At 40.7% G+C, this 16659-nt stretch overlaps 1 protein-coding gene across 3 annotated transcripts in view; it reads left to right on the top strand.

Moving 5' to 3' along the window:
• Window positions 1–16659, top strand: part of LOC122682982 (cyclin-Y-like protein 1) — a 103492-nt gene that overhangs the window by 64987 nt on the left and 21846 nt on the right. For 2 of the 3 annotated variants that reach the window (XM_043886524.1, XM_043886609.1), the window contains 2 exons: window positions 12094–12168; window positions 13976–14010. In XM_043886524.1, coding sequence (XP_043742459.1) covers window positions 12094–12168; window positions 13976–14010 — 110 coding nt within the window. Of the gene's footprint in view, window positions 1–799; window positions 1363–12093; window positions 12169–13975; window positions 14011–16659 lie in introns of those variants that run through there. The other variant, XM_043886441.1, reaches the window with a different exon arrangement.

Below are 16659 nucleotides of genomic sequence, written 5' to 3' on the forward strand. Positions count from 1 at the left end.
AGCAATCATGTGACCTTGGGAACATATCTTTACCATCACCTTCATTAAATCAAAACCGCGGTACTTCACTTTGCGACTCTTCAGTTTTGTATGAGAAAATCGTGCTTTATGCTTTATGTTACCGGTGAAAGTAGGGAAACCTGGAGACTCGTGCCGTGGAAGAGAGAAACAGCGAGAAAACCGAGTTGCTGAATCCCAGCGTTTCAGAGTTGGGAGGGAGGCGTTCGGTCCCTAATTTACCGAGGAGGAAGCGGAGGGGTGACGTGTCCTGGAGTCTCATTCAAGACACAGACACAGCTCTTTATTGAGGACCCGGGGGGTTGCTATGGTTAAACTGAAGGCGGAAACTAACACTCTTTCGAAGTCAATTTGAGAGGAGCATTTAGTTACAAAAGCTGTCAACAATTCGGGTGTAACTAAGTTCATTGAGGAATGCATCAAATGAGTCAGCTGTCAGACCCGGTGAAACCGAGTTGCTTAACGGAACTGACTCTTTACTAACAAGCCTTCTATAGGGTCCACTGACTCTCTAGCTTCGATTCACAAACTCCCGCAATGCTTCCCGAAGGACACGGAAAGCTCCGAGTGCCGCACGAGGAATGGAAACAAGAGTCCGGGGCGCGCCACTCGAGGGGCGGGGCAGTCGCAGGGTGGGGGCGGGGCATTGTGAGTCACGTGCCTGCTCTCTGAGGCGGGCGCGGGGAGGAACCTCTGTGTGTGATTGGTCCGTCGTAACCAGGTGACCGAAGGACGCATTCCGGTTGGCAAGGGCCAGCCAGGCGAGCGGCTTTCAGTCTGGAGGCGGCGGCGGAAGGAGGAGGAGCTCCGACCGCGCTCTCTCCCGGCAGTGGCTGTGCGTCTCAGCGCTTGTCGGGTCCCCACCCCTTTTAAATAAGCCCGGCTGGTCGCAGCCTTCACTGACTAGCTGACTCCGGGGAGGCGGCGGCGGCGAGACAGCGGGGGTGCGGCCGGGCCGGAGCCCTGCTCCGGCCCCGGCGGCGTGGCGGACAGGAGAGAGGCAGGCGAGGCCGCGTCTACCTGTGCGGTGCAGCCCCGGCATAGCCCGGGTCTGCCGGTGCCCGCCGCTCCATTGTTGGGGGAGGGGGCGGTCTCTGAGCTTGGCGGAGTCCGGGGCCGAGCGGAGGCGCCCCATGGGGAACACGTTGAGCTGTTGCGTGTGCCTCAGTGCCAACCGGCGCGTGGGGCCTGCGCCAGACTCCGAGTCTGAGGTCTACGAGGCGGCGGCCGGAGACCCGGTGGCCGTAGCACCGGCGCCGGCTGCCGTGGAACCCACCGAGTTGGATTTCCGAGCGGGTGAAGGCCACCACCTGCAGCACATCAGCGACCGGGAGATGCCCGAAGGTAAGGAAGCGGCCGGCGCGCCTCGCCCCTCGCGGGGCCGGCCCCGTCTGCTCTCGGGCTTACCTCTGGCCTCCGCCGACCCCCAGGTCCCCCGGGAGGAAGCCGCCGCCTAGGGCTCCTTCCTGCCTGGAGTTGGCTCTCTCGGGGCTGGGCACCAAGGACGGAGGCTGGCCCTGCCTGGCGTCCCCACCCCTTATTCTTTCTCCGTCGCGTCCGGCCAGTCTTTCTCCCTCTTCTCTACCCGAACGCCCAATTCTTCCTCATTCCCTTTTCGCAACCCGACCCAAGACCCTCAAGTCTGTGGCTCCTGTTCGTGATTCTATTTAACATCTTGTGGGACTTTGTAAAGACTTTCTGATGTATTCTCTCTTTTCTCAATGAAAACTTAAATACTCCCAACTTCGGCGATATCCATCCCATCTTCCAATCCTTACCTATTCAGGTGGTACCTAAGAGAAGGAACGAGGTAAGGATCTAGATACACTTCCACTCGTTAGGATAGTTGATACTCGGGACAATTAAGACAGATTTTAGGGTTTGTTATTTAAAATCAAAACTGCTATCGACAGAGTTAGTGTGGCGTTAAGTAATATTCTGTCTAGAGTTGTCCTGATTGAAGCGACCTTATTCTAACTATAATTTGAAAACGATAAGAAAGAAAAAGGTTAGAGGGGGTCTTAAAATAACTGAACGGTGTGAAACGTTACTGCAACGGCTGCAGGGAATAGTTTTGTTGTTGTTGTTTTTACCCAAAGACGATCCCACGGAGCTCAGATTAAGATTCCCACTTTGACACAAAAATGTCTTCAGCTCCCCAGCTTTAACCAACTTCACTTGCATGTTGCCTCTTCTAAGGGAGGATTGGGGGTGGTTCCTGAGACTGTTGGTCAAAAGTTTCAAAGGAGAAAAGAGAAATTCAGACTGTAATTTGTAATGCAAAGATTTGGCAGTTGAGATGGCAGATCCTGCAGGAAAGTTGTCTCCATGGCTACCTCTCCTTCCAACCCCCTCCTGCCCGTGGAATCCTAGTCAACTTTTATAACGTTCAGGGAAAATTCTGAAGACGAAGTGGCTGGGGGTGGGGGTGGGTTGTCATGGAGAAGAGGAGAGAGAGGAGAGGAAATGTTTGATTTTTTTTTTCCTCTAGAATTTTGAGACTGGACGGCTCTAGGTTCTAAAAAAAAAGATTCTGGATAACACTGTGGCTCATTAATCAAGACTGTGTTCTTTAAAGTAGAAAACATTGTGCCGTAAAGATGTTAAAGCCCCACTGGCCCACTTGTTTCATTTAAATGCCAGAGAGTATTTCTTTATTTCATAGAGGATATGTCTTATAGCTCTTCTATTTAAATTTTATTTGGGTTTACTTAATTTCTTTCAAAGTTAGAATAGGTAAGCCTGTGAACTCACCCATATGATGGACATGGCTTTGTAAGTGGAAAGTACTCCCTTTTCAGAATACTCAGATACTGTGAAAGCACAAATTAATGTAAATTAATTGTAGCTTTAAAAACAAAGCTTGTGCATACCTGTGAAAACTGCTCAGCTTGTTGCTATAAGGTAAGCCTCTAAGTGATTTTAAAAAACAGTAGTAGGCTAGTGTAGGGAGACCAAAATTGGACTTCTGTATGATTCTTTTACGATTTACAACATATTTTCGGGTGTATTTCACCTGACCCTTCCATCTATAAATAAGGCCTGTGAATATTCTCCCTGTGATGCCAATGAAGAAGCCAAGACTTAGAGCTCTGAAATAACTGTGTAACATAGCTACTGAACAGAAGAGACAGACTTGAGAATGGTAGATACACCAAATTCAGTTGTTGGGTGCTTAAAAAAAAGTTTGGAATGCACTTTTTATTTTATAATTTATCCATAAGATAGGCCTAACTCAACTTCAGTTTGGTTATTTCCATTTGAGTTTATTGTTCACAACTCAGAAGCAACACATACCTCTGCATTCTGTGTCTGTACATTTCTTACAATGGATAGGAATAAAAGAAGTCGTGAAATAGCCTCAATTTACCAGTCAGGTAAACATGTTGGTATATTTTAAAGAGTTTGTTCTGCTGACTCAAATTGAAGCCGAGAATGCCCTGGACAGAGGGACATTAGGAGAAACCGGTAAGGGGGCAGGTAAGGTACGAAGCATTTAGTGAGGGGGAGTGCTGAGCCGGGAACTAGAAAAAGAGGGTTCATGAGCACAGAATTTACCTTTTTATGTTTGACATGATTGTGAAAATTTTACTTAAATTTGTCTCTCTTTTTTGGCATTCAATAAAGTGATGAGAGAAACCTCAATTTCAGCATTTGCCTATTATTAAGTTTCCATAGATACGAGGTCAGAACACGAATGTAAAGTGCAAGCACATTGGAAGTTTGCTCTTAATGTTTTTATTTCAGACAATTTTATATCAGTTTCCCTGGAAACTGAGAAATACCTGCATTGATATAAAACATTTTGGCTTTTCTGCAATGAAGAATTATTTGGTTACTTAGACAAAACCAAACATAAATGATGCTGTGTGTTTTTCTTCAGAAACCTTTGAGAAGAACATGATTTCTTCAAGCTGTTTCAGTTAACTCCTACGAACCTAGTATAAATATCAGATAGACTCAAAAGAATTTTGTGGCTATCTTGCCTTTAACAGTGTATCTAATGTAACTGATGTTACTGTCAATAATAGAAAATAAGATGCTAAGGTCCTATTATCTGATTTTATTATTATGCATCAGCTTTTCAAACAGCCTTTATATTCTCCTCTTAGGAACTTTGCTCATTCTCTGGTGCAAGCTGCTCTCTCAAGTGATTCCTTCCTTCCATCCTCCAAGGAGCGGGTAGGGAAGGAATTGACAACGTAATGGGGGAAAACCTCTGAGCAACAGGTTTTTCCTCCTTTCAGTAGCTATTATAAACACTTTTTTTTTTTTTTTTTTTTTTACTTTTTTGATACCAGTAAACATTTGGGGTAAAAGATTTGCAAAATACTAAAAAGTCATTCACTCATACTCAGAATATCCAGAATTTTCATTAATATTTTGGTGTTGGTTCTTCCTGAACCTTTTGTATACGAATAAACAGAATGTTGTGTTTATTGTATGAGATCGTTCTTTGTGTGCCACATTGTAACTTTCTCTTGTAAAGTGAAGACGGGAAGCTCCTGGAACCGTGCTGACACCTGAAGCGTGCCCCAGGATGTATTTCCACGCAGCTGCATGTAGCTGTGCAGTCTGCTTTTTACCACCTGTTTAATGGTTGGAGCATCATTCATTTACCCACCCTTTATGGTTGTCTTTTATAATCTCATTATATTGCTTTAATCTGGGCACAGACATAAAAAGTGATGTATCGTACTTCCCTGCAGAATTCTGGTCTTGTGGCTTTGTCTTTCGACTTAATTAAATTCATAGGGTGAGTCATTTTGTAGTTAAGGTATTTTAACATTAAATGTTCTGTCCCCAAATTAAAGTTACCATTGATTTGTCACTGAACAGTAGATTTCCTCTCTTAGGTTTTTGTGGGTCTTGGTAACCTGTCGGTGTCTTTGAGTCTGAGTAACTAAACTACCGCTCGAAGAGATCTGAAATTAATGCTGGTCTTGGGTGACAGACCCATCAAAGGACAGCATTAGAAGAAATCTTAGATGATGAAGGAAAATTGGGAGAAGCATAAATGATTTGGGGTACACTGAAATGGATGATTATTGGGCACGATTTAGGGGCAGGACAAACAGAGGTTATACTGACAAAACCCAAACCCTAACTCTGGTCTTTACTTCCTAGAGGTCCCTGGGGCCTGTTGACACAGGAATAATGTCAAGTAGCGAAACACTGAGAAGAAAGAAAAGGATGGTCATGGACTGGGGAGGGGGCAGTGTTACTGGGGGTGGTCTCCTTAAGTGACAGTGAGCATCCTAGGAGTGAAGGGGAGCCCTGTGAGGTCCTCAGAAGGAAATATGCTCGGTGTAGGCAGAGGACAGAAAGAGGGTGGCTGCAGCTGAGTGAAAGAATGCCAGGAGGAATATCAGGGGGTTAAGGCCTTGTGTCTAGTAGACCTTGACAAGAAAAAATACGGATTTTAGTCTAATTGTAATGGGAAACCATTGAAAGGTTATATGCAAGGGAATGGTGATAATTCTTAAAGAAGGGGAAGGAGACGTGGGGAGAGGGGAGGGAGATCAGACGAGCTACTCGCTACTCTCACGTGGGCAGGGGTAGAATGAAGCAGGGAGACAAGCTAGGAGGCTGGTGTAGTCACTCAGCTGAGAGCCAACAGTGGTTTGAACAAAAAAGCAACATTAAGAAGGGCCTAAAATAGGCTGACTTGAAGAAACTGAGTGAATCTAAAAGTAGGCTAACAACAATATGAATGGGATAAGTCACAGAAAAAGAAATGCGGATGGCGTTTAAGCGTATCCTCACACATAAGAGAAATGAAAATACAACTACTGTAGCTTGTGTTGGGAGAAAATTCAGAAACTCGGCACTGCATTCTTTGGTGATACTGAGGAAAGTTACATTCATATATTGCTGGTAAAAATGGGAGATTGGTCAACCCTTGAAGGGGAAGTTGGCACAGTCTCACTTAATCCAGAGATCCTACTAAAGGAATTTATTCTGAAGGTATAGGCTGCATATGTTGCATTATCTTCAGTAGCAAAATACTGGAAATGATTCAGATGTCCAGTAAGGGACTGGTAAACTAGCACATCCAGACACTGAAGAATTAGGGAGCTGTGAAGGAGCTCTCTCCACTGTTAATGACTTCATCTGCAGGGGATGTTAACCTGAAAAAAAATGGGGAGAAAATATACACCAATCTCCATGACAGAAGCAGGAGAAATGATATGTATTTGCTTATTAAAGAAGAAAAAGGAAGAACACTAGGAGAAATGCTTGCCCTTGGGTACTCTTATCCTCTTTCCTTTAGTGGGTGGCCTGACTCAATGACATGAGTTTGCACAAACAGAATCGTGTAGGACTGGGAAGCCTGGCGTGCTGCAGTCCATGGAGTTGCAAAGTCAGACACAACTTAGTGACTGAACAACAACAAAGCACTATCTACTTAAGATGTTATTTGGCTGAGGGTGATAAGTGGACATCAGTTTTCCTATGAAATGCTAAATGTTCACTTTTGGCTTTTGAGTTAATTTGTGAAAGCTGTGATGTGTCATTTATTATGCTTTATATAGTATATCCCCTCATGGATTGCAGCCTTGTCATGGTGAAGGGGCTTGTGTAACTCTGTGAAGCTATAGTGTATGGATTGCTCTTGAATTTCATTTGATTCTTATCGTGTTCTGAGTTAGGCAGTGTAGGGATTCTTCTCTGAGGTATAGAATTGTCCAAGGTTTTACTCATTTTTAAAACCTTGATAGATCAGGACTGTAAATTCCATGTACATGACATATAGGGATAAAATTTATTGATGTCATTTTGTGCTCTGCTTTGAAATACTACCTTTTTTCTCGCCCCTTTTAGAAAAATTGTTTATTTTTAGGGTATTAAAGCAATAAAACTTGAAGAGTTAAAACAGTAACATTGTATGATGTGAAATGAAATCACCATAGCTTGCAACCCAGAAAGGTTCCTAAAAGTCCAAGAAGCCCGAGCTAAGTACTCCTTAGAAATACATAAATCCAGGTATACTTACCTGTCTATCATCTCTTGGTCATCATCATTACAGCATTTGATTGAGGATTAAGGTAAGGCAGGACTGAGAACCAAGTTAGAGGCAAGTTGAGAAGCAGTTTGGAAGCCAGGTTGGTCAGAAACTGGGGAAGCAGGTCAGTTGAGGGGGTTGCAGGAGCATGCTGTGTGCCCTCCGGTGAGACAGCCCAGGTCAGCATCTGCTGGCAAGAACCGCTTGGCTAGGGTGTGAAGTGTGGACTCAGATGAAATCACCGGATGACTGTAAGACATGAAATGTAATATTAGCCATAAAACTAATATACTGTACTACTAGGGGTGATAGGGCAGTTCAGTAAATGGAGTAAACCTTTAAGTAAACTGGAGCCCAGAAGTTGGCCCAGAAAATGCTGACAGTCCTGTTTAATTGCAATATATTAAGTGAAAAAGAACTAAAGAGCCTCTTGATGAAGGTGAAAGTGAAAGAGGAGAGTGAAAAAGTTGGCTTAAAGCTCAACATTGAGAAAACCAAGATCATTGCATACAGTCCCATCACTTCATGGCAAATAGATGTGGAAACAGTGGCTGACTTTATTTTTCTGGGCTCCAAAATCACTGTGGATGGTGATTGCAGCCATGAAATTAAAAGACGCTTGCTCCTTAGAAGAAAAGTTATGACCAACCTAGACAGCATACTAAAAAGCAGAGACAAAAGGTCCATCTAGTCAAGGCCATGGTTTTTCAATGGTCATGTATGGATGTGAGAGTTGGACTATACAGAAAGCTGAGTGCCAAAGAATTGATGCTTTTGAACTGTGGTGTTGGAGAAGACTCCTGAGAGTCCCTTGAACTGCAAGGAGATCCAACCAGTCCATCCTAAAGGAGATGAGTCCTGGATGTTCATTGGAAGGACTGATGTTGAAGGTGAAACTCCAATACTCTGGCCACCTGATGCAGAGAGCTGACTCATTTGAAAAGACCCTGATGCTGGGAAAGATTGAGGGCAGGCAGAGAAGGGGACGACAGCGGATGAGATGGTTGGATGGAATCACCGGCACAATGGACATGGGTTTGGGTGGACTCCGGGAGTTGGTGATGGACAGGGAGGCCTGGCGTGCTGCGATTCATGGGGTCGCAAAGAGTCGGACTCCACTGAACTGAACTGAACTGAAGTCAGTATGTTGGCATTAGTCTCCTCCTGTCAGATGATTTCTTAGTCACTACCCTCTCTCTGATATTTTGACAGGGGAAAATCATTTATTGACAGTTTGACAGCATAATTTTAACACTTTTAGGCTTCAGTAATGCATCTTGTTTGTCCTAAGTGGCCTTTATTTTCATATTTTTAACATCTGCAATTGAGATGGATCTCACGATTGATAGAATGTTAGGTTGGAGGAAAAGTAATGTTCAGTGACCTGGTATTTTACAGGTTTCCTCCTGGGAGTGTTTATATTAAGACCCCAACTTAAATTTTTTTAGCCATCCTTTTTCCACATAAGTCTATCATGCTGTCAAATAAGTTGCAATTTAAATTGGTAATATAAAAGTGATGGGTCTTAAAATATAACTTTAATGATAACCCCTAATCATAAGCTCAAGAATATTTCTCCTGGGTTAAAACATTCTTAAAGATTGCTAGAGAAGTAATTTTAGGAAGAATTCACATATAAAATGCACAGTAATTTCTCAAAATACCTCTAACATTACTGTGTGTGCTTGTGGGAGAGGGGATGAGGGGAAGTGTGGGTGGTAATGCTTTGCTTCAGAGTTGACAGTCTTACCTTTGTGACAGTGAAGAGTACGGTAGGTTTTTTTCATCGTCTCCTTAGACTCTTGGCAAAACAGTTAATGGAGTGTGCAGAAATATTGTGTGTATGTATGAGTTTACTGTCTAATGGCTTACCTGTCAAGTCTGTTATAAAATAGTGATGTAGTTTTCACTGGCAAAAAGTGCAAGTTGTATAGAAAATTGTTATATAGGCTGTAAACAGAAGATTAATATTTTCTGAAAACCTCATGCAAATTGACAGCAGTAAGGCCCTGGTATGTTTAGTATGTATGAATGATAGGCAGCTCACCAAAGTGGAAATGATGCTGATAATTATGGGAAAGTAGTAAAAACTGTGTAATCGAAAGAAATACAGATTAGATCTACAGTGCTGTTCCTTATTTATATTAGTAGAACTTCCCCCCCGCCTCTCAACTGTACAGAGCAGGGGTCGGAACTAAAACTGTCATGATTGGTAGTATTATACATTAATGTGGCCCCACCTTCTTCAGGAAGCAGTTTAGCACTGTACCTTGAGCCATGAAAATGATCTAACCTTTTGGCTTAGACATCCCACTTTTGAAGATCTTTGCTAAGGAGATAAAACCATTATTTATTTAAAAAGCTGTATAACTATAGATGAAAAGTTTCCTCATCAAAGAATAGAACGTTGTAAGTACCTAAACCCCAGCAATAGGGGATTGGCTAAGTCCAGCACAGGAATAACGCTTGATGGACTGTTGTGTATTCATTAAACAGTAAATATGCAACAGTGAGATGTAGAAGGGTTGTTAGTAACAAGAAGACATAAATTATACACTAATTAGAGCTTTTTCTAATGTATAAGGAAAACAACTAAAAGTAAGGGTTGTAAGTCTGTGGGTTAATTTTTAAATAGGGTCATTTTGGCTCATGCAAATTTTTGTTCATGACATTTGTTAAAGGAATGAGCAAGTGACTTTTACCTTTCCCCACCTTCATTGTGATCATCAGTACTGCTGGTTAACCAGGTCTCTTTCAGTTGCAAGTTTGAGAAAATGTCTCAGAATAGCTTAAATTAAAAAATATATATATTGACTTTTATATAACTGGAGTTGAATGAGTAAATTAAGCAGTACTTGACCCAGGAGTTCAATGACCTCACAGCCTATCTCAGTTCTGCTGTCCTCTATTGATCTCTCCTGAAAAGCCTTTCCCCTCATGATGGCAAGAGGAGTGTCCAGCAGCCCCAGACTAGCTAAGGGTCCTAGGGCACCCCTCTGCCTTCTTCTGCTTCTTGGAAAGTTCCAGGAAAGCTGTGATCTGTCAGTCAGTTCTGGGTCATGTGCCCACCCTTGAAACCTCTAGGGTAGGGTAGGGGGAGTGCCAGCTCTTTTCTGATCACTTGGGCAAGTTTACTTTTTTCCTGCATGTTGTCATTTCTTTTATCCCAGCCTTCTTGATTTCTATATATAGATCCGTAGTAGCACATCATAGCATACCTGTAACACACCCTGGTTTGGCAGGGGTGTGTGTGTGTGTGTGTGTGTGTGTGTGTTTGGCAGGGGTGTGTGTGTGTGTATGTTAAAGCTTGCTTCTCTTTGATCCTGACACTTATTTTCCCTGGACTTCCATTGACTCTTGTTAAATTTTGCCATTCCATAAACCCTGATGAAAAATATGGCTACTTTGCAAGCATTTCTGCTTATTTTTTAGATTCCAGTGTAGTCTGTTTACTTTCTGGTACAAGTAAGTAGTCATGAATCCTTTCAGAAGCCTTAGGTCGAAAGTCTGTGCCTGTCAACTTTGTGTATAACTGAAATAATTTATTTTCCCAGTGTCCCACTTTTCAAATCTGTAGGGGGGAAAAAACTTTAAAATAATTTTATGGGTCTTTTACATAAAACTGTTGAGTAGAATATTTTCTCCAAAAACAGCTTAATAAACTCCAAATGCAGTGAAGGAATTTTCACGAAGAACAAAGCAGTCGGTTTAGCTATGTAAATTTCTAGTGCTGGCAGTAACAATTAAATTCCCATTAAACCAGGAAGTCCCAAATTACTGTTCATGCAAAATTCTTTCTTTGGGGAAGAAAAGGCTTCTAGGTAGATAACATTTGTTAAATGCTGGGTCAGACAGAATTCACTATGGGACTGGTTAGTTTTTATTTATTTTTTCATTTATTTTTATTAGTTGGAGGGTAATTACTTTACAATATTGTAGTAGTTTTTGCCATACGGGATGGGGAACACATGGTTAGTTTTTAATATATCAATGTGTATATTCTTTTGATTCTCAGCGATAATGTGTAAATCACGTTGACCACCAAAGTCCCCTTTAAAAATAGGCCAATTATTATGTGGTTTGGGAAATGCTGCCTTAACTGTTGCTCTTTAAAAATCTTGGTCCAGTTTCTTAAAAGATTGTTTAATTGGTTTGAGGTGGACTTCACTAAGTAACTGCCCATAGGGCTTTTACGTTTGTTTTAAACAACAACCTTACTGTCCAGCATGGCAGCCTGTGCTTGCTTGATATTTCTGCCTAAATAGAAGACTGTCCCACCTTGGTGCAAGGTGAACTGCCAGCAGACCCACCTTTTTTATGTAGGTATGGGCAAAATTTTTTTCAAGCAGCCCTTTGATGTGCTCCAGGAAATACTGTTACTGAAGCCCTCTATTAATCATGCAGCATGAAAGGAAGAAGTGAGAGTTTAGCTTTGGAAATAGAGGGCAAAGTTAAAACTCACTATCCTGGAAGTGTTCCTATGGATCAGAACATTGAACTCTTATGTAATCCTCTTAAATCTGCCATGATGAATAGCCCCTAGATAAACGGCAGCCAACTAAATGAGTTGGTTTGTTGAGTGTAGTTGGAATTAGCCATTAGATTGTCTGAAGAACGTTTGCCAAAAGCAGCTCATTTGGTTATAGCATATTTGATTGATCTGGTATCTGATAGTAAGTGACTACAGCATAACTTGCTTCTTGAGACTTCTTGAAATGTGCTAGTAATATCAGCTTAAAGAGAGGTGACTGAATTTTTAATCAATATGTAGGAGGGGAATCACATACATGATTTGCCTAAAAGTGGCATAGATTAAGTGCAAGTTAAAAAAAAAAAAAGCCTAAGACATAGCCCTGGTTTTATTCCACATATATGGAGAATTTCTACAATTTTTCTGTTTCCCAATAGAATTTTTGTATTGTTGCCTTTACTACAGTTTCCTTCTTGTCATTACTAAACGCTCTTCTTAAGACTATTAAACTTGATTAAAATCAGCGTGTAGCTGTTTTAAAAGTCATGTCTTTTTCTACTCAACTAAATTGTCACACCTTTTTCTTTTTCCTGTGCAGACTTAGCTTTGGAATCAAACCCTTTTGACCACCCAAGGGCAAGCACAATTTTCCGGAGCAAATCTGAAACGGACGGTAAGACAGTGTTTTCCCCCCCCTGAGAAAAAGATTGAAAACTGTTTTTGTTTTGTGTATTATAGGAAGATACAGAAAAGCACTTAGAATGGTTTAATTTTTTTTTTCATATGTGATAATATTTTAATATGTGATGTTTTATTTTAATATGTGATGATACATTTTTCATTTAGGTGTCACTGTTTTAATGAGGAAAAACACCCAGACCATCTGTTTATACACTTTGCTATTTCTTTATCAGCAGTCAGCTTGCCACATGATTTAGTTGTGGTCTGTTTTTCCATGCTACTTTGTCCTTTTCCTTTCGCTCCAAGAGCACATGAGGTAAAGATGAATGACACGGTTTAGGTCACAGTTAGGTCTTCATAATCAGTTGTTATGTATGGGAGTCGAGGCTTGTGATTTCGGCACCATTTTGCACAGTGCTCAACCGGGTGAACCTCTCTCACATCCAGATTCATGTGAATTTTTAAGTTCTTTTAAAAGTTCTTATAAGAACTTTTAGCTCTTCAAAGTTCTTTCATCCTGATGTAGTGCTGGGTCAGGGTAATCAGACCAATGTGCCTGCCATATGGGATTTTCCAGAAGGTTATCCTCAGTGTGGGAAACCTTGTGTAAATTTCCAGTGTCCTGCTTGTTTTAAGATGAGAATCAGAAGTTTTTGCACTCCTGCTTGTCTTGCCTGCTTGTCTTCCTTAATATATGTTAAATCCTAGTTTATTTGCTAAAAAGCCATATATGATCAGGTTTTTCGGTTGTTTATGAGAGCAGGAATACCAGAAGTGAACGTTCTATAATATTTGAAGTAATGCAGCACAGTAAAAAATAGAGGGTTCTTTTCCTCTTTTATTTTCATTAGATTACTGGTTTTTATCAAAGGGTCTGTCTCAGGAACAGCCAGACGGAAGAGGGCCAGGCATGGGGGCAGGGCCCAGAGTGTACCACATGTTCTCCAACCTGGGAGCTCCTGGGGTTTCTAGTTTGCATTTTCTTAAAGTGTGTGTACTTTGCCTTGAGGCAATTATTTTTAGTTAGGATTACTGTATTTCTCAGTCTTTTCCAGACTCCTGAGCTGCTCACACTGTAGAGAGACGGTGGAGAGAGTAAAAGAAACACTCTCCCATGCCCCTGTCTCTCCTCAGTCTAAAGGAATTCGTGCTTGTGATGCCATGGGAAAGTGTATGGCCTAAGACCCTCTTTGAGCTTATATTCTTCTGGCCTTTGTTGGAGCAAAACAGTTCTATGTGCTGTCGATGTATGTTCAGTGAGGTCAGCACGTATGTTAAAATTTATAGATTACTTTCCAGTGTGTAAAGAACCTGTATTTTTTAAGTTGGGTGTTTGAGTAGGTGACCAATAAGTGGTTCGGGATGCTTCCAGAGACACGGGTGCTTGACCAGAAACTGGAACTTGGAGTTGTCATCTGTTAATCCTGGTGACTAAAGTACATGTAGAACTAGAAAATACTACATACTGTGCAGCTGGTAAATTTTTTTATCAGCTAAATATCTCACCTGGCCTAATTTGCTTTGTCCTTTTCTTTTGTAAATGGAGAGTCTTTGATTTGTACCTAATACAGAGTATCTGTTAGTATTAGTCAAATAGTAAAACTAAGTTTTTAAATATTATTTATAGGATTCATTTTGCTGGGTGGTTTAAATTATATATTTTGTTGGAAGTTATTTTAAAAAACAGAATGAAATTTTAACTCATTGTGTATATTGGTAATCCATCAGATAATTAGTGACTTATTTTTCTATGGTAGTTTTATCAGAATTCATCAGTTAGTTTTTTTTTTTATTCTTAGTGCGAGAAAAGAGGAAGAGCAACCATTTAAACCATGTGAGTAAATAGTTGAAAAGTTAAGAAATCAATAGTTTGATTAATTAAAAGTATGTCTGCCATGATTCCTAAAAAGTATGATGGATCCAATACTGTTAGCATTTAACCTCTTATTTATAAAATTTCTGAATCTCTAGTTCCTAATTATCAAGTATATTCAGAAAGGTTTTTGACTTAGTAGTACCCTTTTTTTTTTAAGGGTCCTGACATTTAAGTTAAATTTCAATAATATGGTTATAGCATAAAGATCTACCTTAAATTCTTTTGCCTTAAATTTTTTATCTTAGTTTTTAACCAAAGTAATAAAAGTGTAATAGGTAATTTAATTTTTAGCACCGTCCATTGACTTCTTGGCACAACAGGTGAAAGCTTAACCTCCTCGTCCACCGTGATTTTATTTCCCTCCTTCTGGTCCCTTTACATGCATCAGTTTTTGTTAAATCGGAATCACTGTTTACTTTATTATGACTAAGCAAGTATTGTTCATTGCTGAGCCATATAGTTCTCTGTGCCACCTCCTTATACACCTTTCATTCTTTTTCTTCAATATTAATGAAATCTGAGCACTTCTACACTTCTCAGGATAATCCAGTTCTGCTTTTTCTAGCAAACATGATCTCACACAGCCCAACATAGTTGAGTAGCTCCCTGGCCAGTCTCCCTGTTTTCACATTCTTCATTTTTGTTCTGTGGAATTAATTTCCTGACTATATTCACTCTAACAGCTATTTTTTCCCCCAAATGTTGTAACATTTGTCACATGCCTATCAAAAATATTTACCATCCAGAAAACCACATCTGTTCCATTTCTTCTTGGAGACACTCTTCGCCAACCTTTTGTCTTCCTACCTCCTACATACTAATGATTCCTGGACTAGCTCTGTGCCTGTTTTCCTGGGATATCTATGTGAAGTCACCTGGGATCTCACATCACTGCTCTCTCGTGTTGGATCGCCTATGTCCTAGATTCTGTTTCCCTCTGTCCTGTTTTACTGGAGCACATTTTCCTGGAAAAAGGCACATGAGCAAAAATTTTATAAAGACCTAGCCTCTGTGAAACTCCTTCTATTTGATACAGTGTAGAATTCTAGGTCGAAACTAATTTTTGCAGTTTTAGAGACATTTCCCTCTTGTCTTCTCATTTACAGTGTTGCTCTTAAATCTATTGAATTTGATACATTGTATATTACCAAGTTAGTCTTTTCTCCATTCCTTCCTCCTGTGGAACTTTGTAGTACCCTCTGTCTTTGTGGGGTTTTGAAATTTCATAACATGGTTTGGTATAGACCTTGTCACGCTATTGGGGCATTTAAACATGCAGAACATCTTTTCTTCTAGTGAATTTTTTTGTGTGCTGCTTTGGTATTTTCTATTTTTTTCTTTTGGATTCCTGTTAGATGTTGAAAATTTTAGAGCAATATTTCTGTACAGATTTTTTTCCCCTTCTGTTTTCCATTTTGTCTTCTTGTCCTACTTCATGGAGGTTTCCTTGACTCTGCTCTAATCCTTCTATTGAATATATTGTTTTGTCTACCTTATTTTTTAGAGTTCTCTTCCATCCTTTCATTCTTTTTTTCACTGATGCAATTTCTCATCTTTCTGTAGATGTTGAAGATTTTTTTTTAAGTTTTTATTTGCTCCTGGATTTTTATCATTCCCATCAGTTCCTTCTCCCTGCTTTGATCTGTGACTTCTTGGAGGTTTCCCTCAAACATGTGATGGTCCCTCGCTGTCTGTTAAGATCTAATTGGAAGCATCACTTTGCTAACTGATAGACCTCACTGCACGGATTTGGCGACCACGTCTCTGAATTTTGAACCTGCCTTGGGTTCTGTAAGCCAGATTGGTTTTGTTGTTCCTGGCCCAGTCACTCTGTAGTTCCAAGGTTGTGCTTCCTCTGTTATGCCATGTCAGTTACTACTCCTTTATCTCATTTTTTCATCTTTCAAACATCAAAAATCATCTGCAGTTTATCCTGTCTTGGGTACAGCTTTTTTGACAAAATACTTTTAATTCTAATGAGATGATATCTCTGAAAGAAGGTGGGAAAAGAAGTAGATTTGTGGTTGGTCCACTCAAAGTTGGATTTATACTTTGAATGTAAATTCTCAGTTTAAAAGTTTTAATTCAGTATAGTTAATGATACTGACTCAGACAGTACTTTCTATTATACCTACAATTAGAATACTGCACATTTCTACTAAGGCCTTGATAAGAATCCTGTTCAGACTACTCATCCTGCCACATTGGCCATTAACGTGCAGTAATGTGGATGGAGTAGTTTCCACTCATGCACTTCTTGTTGTTTTGTTGCTAAGTCAGACATGACTCTTCTGCAACCCCAGGGACTGTATCCCACCAGGCTCCCCTGTTCATGGACTTTTCCAGGCAAGAATACTGGAGTGGGTTGCTATTTCCTTCTTCAGGGGATCTTCCTGATTGAGGGATCAAACCTGCGTCTCCTGCATTGGCAGGTGGATTCTTCACCCACTGAGCCACCAGGGAAGCCCCACGCTAATGCATAGAATATTACAAAATTTTAAGTTAAAGTCTTAATAATTATTAATAAACACATCTAAAGCTTGTGGAAAGGGGAAGAAAAAAGTGAATTTCAGCTTAATTTTTTTGATGGGTTAAACTCAGAGGCAG

This window comes from Cervus elaphus, chromosome 1 (genome assembly GCF_910594005.1).
Source record: "Cervus elaphus chromosome 1, mCerEla1.1, whole genome shotgun sequence".
Classification (NCBI taxonomy): domain Eukaryota; kingdom Metazoa; phylum Chordata; class Mammalia; order Artiodactyla; family Cervidae; genus Cervus; species Cervus elaphus.